At 46.1% G+C, this 3,155-nt stretch overlaps 1 protein-coding gene across 1 annotated transcript in view; it reads right to left on the reverse strand.

Moving 5' to 3' along the window:
* The window catches only part of LOC127005750 (basic proline-rich protein-like), a 37,079-nt gene extending 34,608 nt beyond the window's left edge, over positions 1-2,471 (reverse strand). Inside the window, exons 1-2 of the mRNA XM_050874861.1 lie at positions 2,461-2,471; positions 1,030-1,094 (exon numbers count right to left, since the gene is read on the reverse strand). Of these exons, the coding sequence (XP_050730818.1) occupies positions 1,030-1,094; positions 2,461-2,471 (76 nt within the window). The remainder of the gene's footprint in view (positions 1-1,029; positions 1,095-2,460) is intronic.
* Between the last annotated feature and the right edge of the window lie 684 nt (positions 2,472-3,155).

Below are 3,155 nucleotides of genomic sequence, written 5' to 3' on the forward strand. Positions count from 1 at the left end.
ACACACACATTCCTGTTTGTGACCTAATCAAAACAAACCACACAAAAAAAAATCTTCTTGAGTTAAAAAAAAAACAACACGATTAAGGGAATTAAGATCAGGAAAAAAGGCGAGGAAAGAAATTGAGGAAAAGAAAGAAGGAAAGGAGGAAATGGAGGAAAGTAGGAAGGGAGAGTAAAGTGGAAGATGGTGGAGAGTGTTTGTTTGTGTTTGTTTGTTTGTTTGTTTATTTGTGTGTGTGTGTGTGTGTGTGTGTGTGTGTGTGTGTGTGTGTGTGTTTTAAAAAAGGGGAAGATTCTGATAAGGCAAGTATGAGGAGGAGAAAGAACACACACACACACACACACACACACACACACACACACACACACACACACACACACACACACACACACACACACACGCATTCATTCACCCCTTTAAAGTTGATCACTGTTTACTTGCATTCCTCCCTCCCCCTCCCTTTCCTCCATCCCTCCCTCCCCCTCCTCCCTCCCTCCCTCCCTCCACTTCTTCCCTCCATTCTTCATAAAGGAGGAGGAGATATTAAGGTACAAAAAAACACCTGTAATCAGCGTGTGGTAGATGCTTGCCCCTCCCCCTCCCTCCCCTCCCTCCTCCCCTCCCCTTCTCTCTCTCTCTCTCTCTCTCTCTCTCTCTCTCTCTCTCTCTCTCTCTCTCTCTCTCTCTCTCTCTCTCTCTCTCTCTCTCTCTCTCTCTCTCTCTCTCTCTCTCTCTCTCTCTCTCTCTCTCTCTCTCTCTCTCTCTCTCTATCTCTCTCTCTCTCTCTCTCTCTCTCTCTCTCTCTCTCTCTCTCTCTCTCTCTCTCTCTCTCTCTCTCTCTCTCTCTCTCTCTCTCTCTCTCTCTCTTTATCCGATATTTTTTTCGTTTCCTCCTATCAGTATTTTCCTCCTCCTCCTCCTCCTCCTCCTCCTCCTCCTCCTCCTCCTCGACCATTTTTAGACCATCTGCGGCAGCTGGTCTCAAATTCGAAGGACGAGAAGGAAAAGAAGGAATAAGTGGAAGAGGAAGAGGAGGAGGAGGAGGAGGAGGAAGAGGAGGAGGAGAAGGACGAGGAGGAGTATATGTATTGCTCGTGTGGAGGTATTTGTGGAATGGAGGATGGAAGAGAGAGAGAGAGATAGAGATAGAGAGAGGGTTAACTTGTAGGAACACCTCAACCACCACCACCACCTTCTCTCCCTCCCTCCCTCCTGGAATGTTTCTCTCCCTTCCTCCACGCGTGTGAGGCACCAGGTAAATTCTCTCTCCTTCCCTGGAGGCGGAGGAAGGAGCACTATGGGTCTGAGAAGCTGGAGGAGGAAAGGGAAGAGGAGGAGGAGGAGGAGGAGGAGGAGGAGGAGGAGAGTGCACCGTCTACCTTCTCCTAAACTGTACCCTTTCAACCTCTGTACTCACGAGATGGTGAATAGAAGAGACGAGAGGAGGAGGAGGAGGAGGAGGAGGAGGAAGAGGAGGAGGAGGAGGAGGAGGAGGAGATGAAGCAGTTGAGCATGTGCAGTAATAGAGAAAAAAAAAGAAGGAAGAATGGAAGTTGGACGAGGAGGAACAGTAAAAAAAGAGGAAAAGGAGGAATAAGAGGAGAAAGGAGAAGGAACAGATAAAGAAGGAGGAAACGAAAGGGAAAGGCTAAATTCATAAATAAACAGAACAGAGAAAGCAGGAGAAGGAAGAGAGGAAACTGGAGGAAAAGGAACAGAAAAGGGGACAGGGAAAGAAAGAGGAGGAGGAGGAGGATTAGAAAGCATATAAAAAAGGAGAATAAAACATAACAAATAAGGGAGATACAAGAAATATACACAAAAAAAATAGAAGAGAAAGGACAGGAAGAGAAATTGTAAAGAGGGAAATAAGTAAGATAAAAAAGAGGGAAAAAATAAAGTAAATACGAGACAGAAGAGAAAAAAAAGAGACAGAAGAAACTTGGAAGACAGAAGCCAAATAGATTTAACAAAATAGGTTAGAATCACGAATAAAAAAAGATAAAAAAGTCAATAACAGGTAGAAGAGAAAAAAACATTAGGAAGAGGAAAGGAACATAAACAACAGAAAACAAAAATAACAAAAATCAGTTAATAAATAGAGGAAAAGAGAATATGAGAGAAAAAGAGAAAAGAGAAAATAAACAAGACATAGAAAAGAAAAAGAGAAATATACCACTAATGAAAGGGTCTCGTATTGTCCCTTTAAACCCCTTAATAAAGAGAGAGAGAGAGAAACTAGAATCGTTTAAACACACACACACACACACACACACACACACACACACACACACACACTAAGAGAGAGAAGAGAAGAGAGGAGAGGAGAGGGGAGAATGTAAGTCAGGTAAGGAAGGGAAACGGGGAGAGGGGGAGAGAGGGGGAGAGGGGGGGAGAGGGGGGGCTTGTTTACCTGTGTTAGTGTGCCCCTTCCCCCTCCTCCCCCTCTCCCCCCACCTCCCCCCCATGTTGCATCATCGCAGTTGCTACCTATTGGTCAGTCTCAACCTACCGACATGCCTTCACACATGCCCGCGTTCGAATCCCCGCTCTTCCCTCCCTGACTCTGGCTTCGGAGGGGGGAGGGAGAAGGGGGCAGTGTGAAGAGAGAAGGGGATAGGAATGGGTGAAAGAAGATGGGTCGAGGGAGAATAGGAAGGGGAGGTGTGAAGGGAGGAAGGGGAAGGAGATTGGTGAATGGGAAAGCGGATGGGGAGGGGATAGAGGGGATGAGTAGAGGGGGAGTGGAAGGGGAGGGGAATGACTGAAGGGAAAAGGGGAAGGGAACGGGAATAGGAGAAGGGTAGGGAAATGGGTGAAGGGGAGGGAAATGGGGGAGGAGGGAAGGGGAAAAGGGAGTGGGATTTGGGGGGGAATGGGAAAGTGTGGGTAGCAGCAGGTGGGGAGTGGGGGGGGTGGGGGGAATGGGGTCTGTGTGTGTGTGTGTGTGTGTGTGTGTGTGTGTGTGTGAGGGATGAGATAATTAAATGCGAGTAAGAGAGTTTCAAGTAAATATAAAAAAAGAGAGAAAAAAATAGAATGAGGAAAAAAAAGAGAAAAAAAAATAAAGTGGAGAATGATAATAGGAGGAAGTAATGTGTTAAATAGTCGTAAAGGTAAGACAGGTAGCTAATTAGAAGAGAGGACGAGAG

The sequence above is a fragment of the Eriocheir sinensis genome, chromosome 30 (assembly GCF_024679095.1).
Source record: "Eriocheir sinensis breed Jianghai 21 chromosome 30, ASM2467909v1, whole genome shotgun sequence".
In the NCBI taxonomy this organism is placed as follows: Eukaryota; Metazoa; Arthropoda; class Malacostraca; order Decapoda; family Varunidae; genus Eriocheir; species Eriocheir sinensis.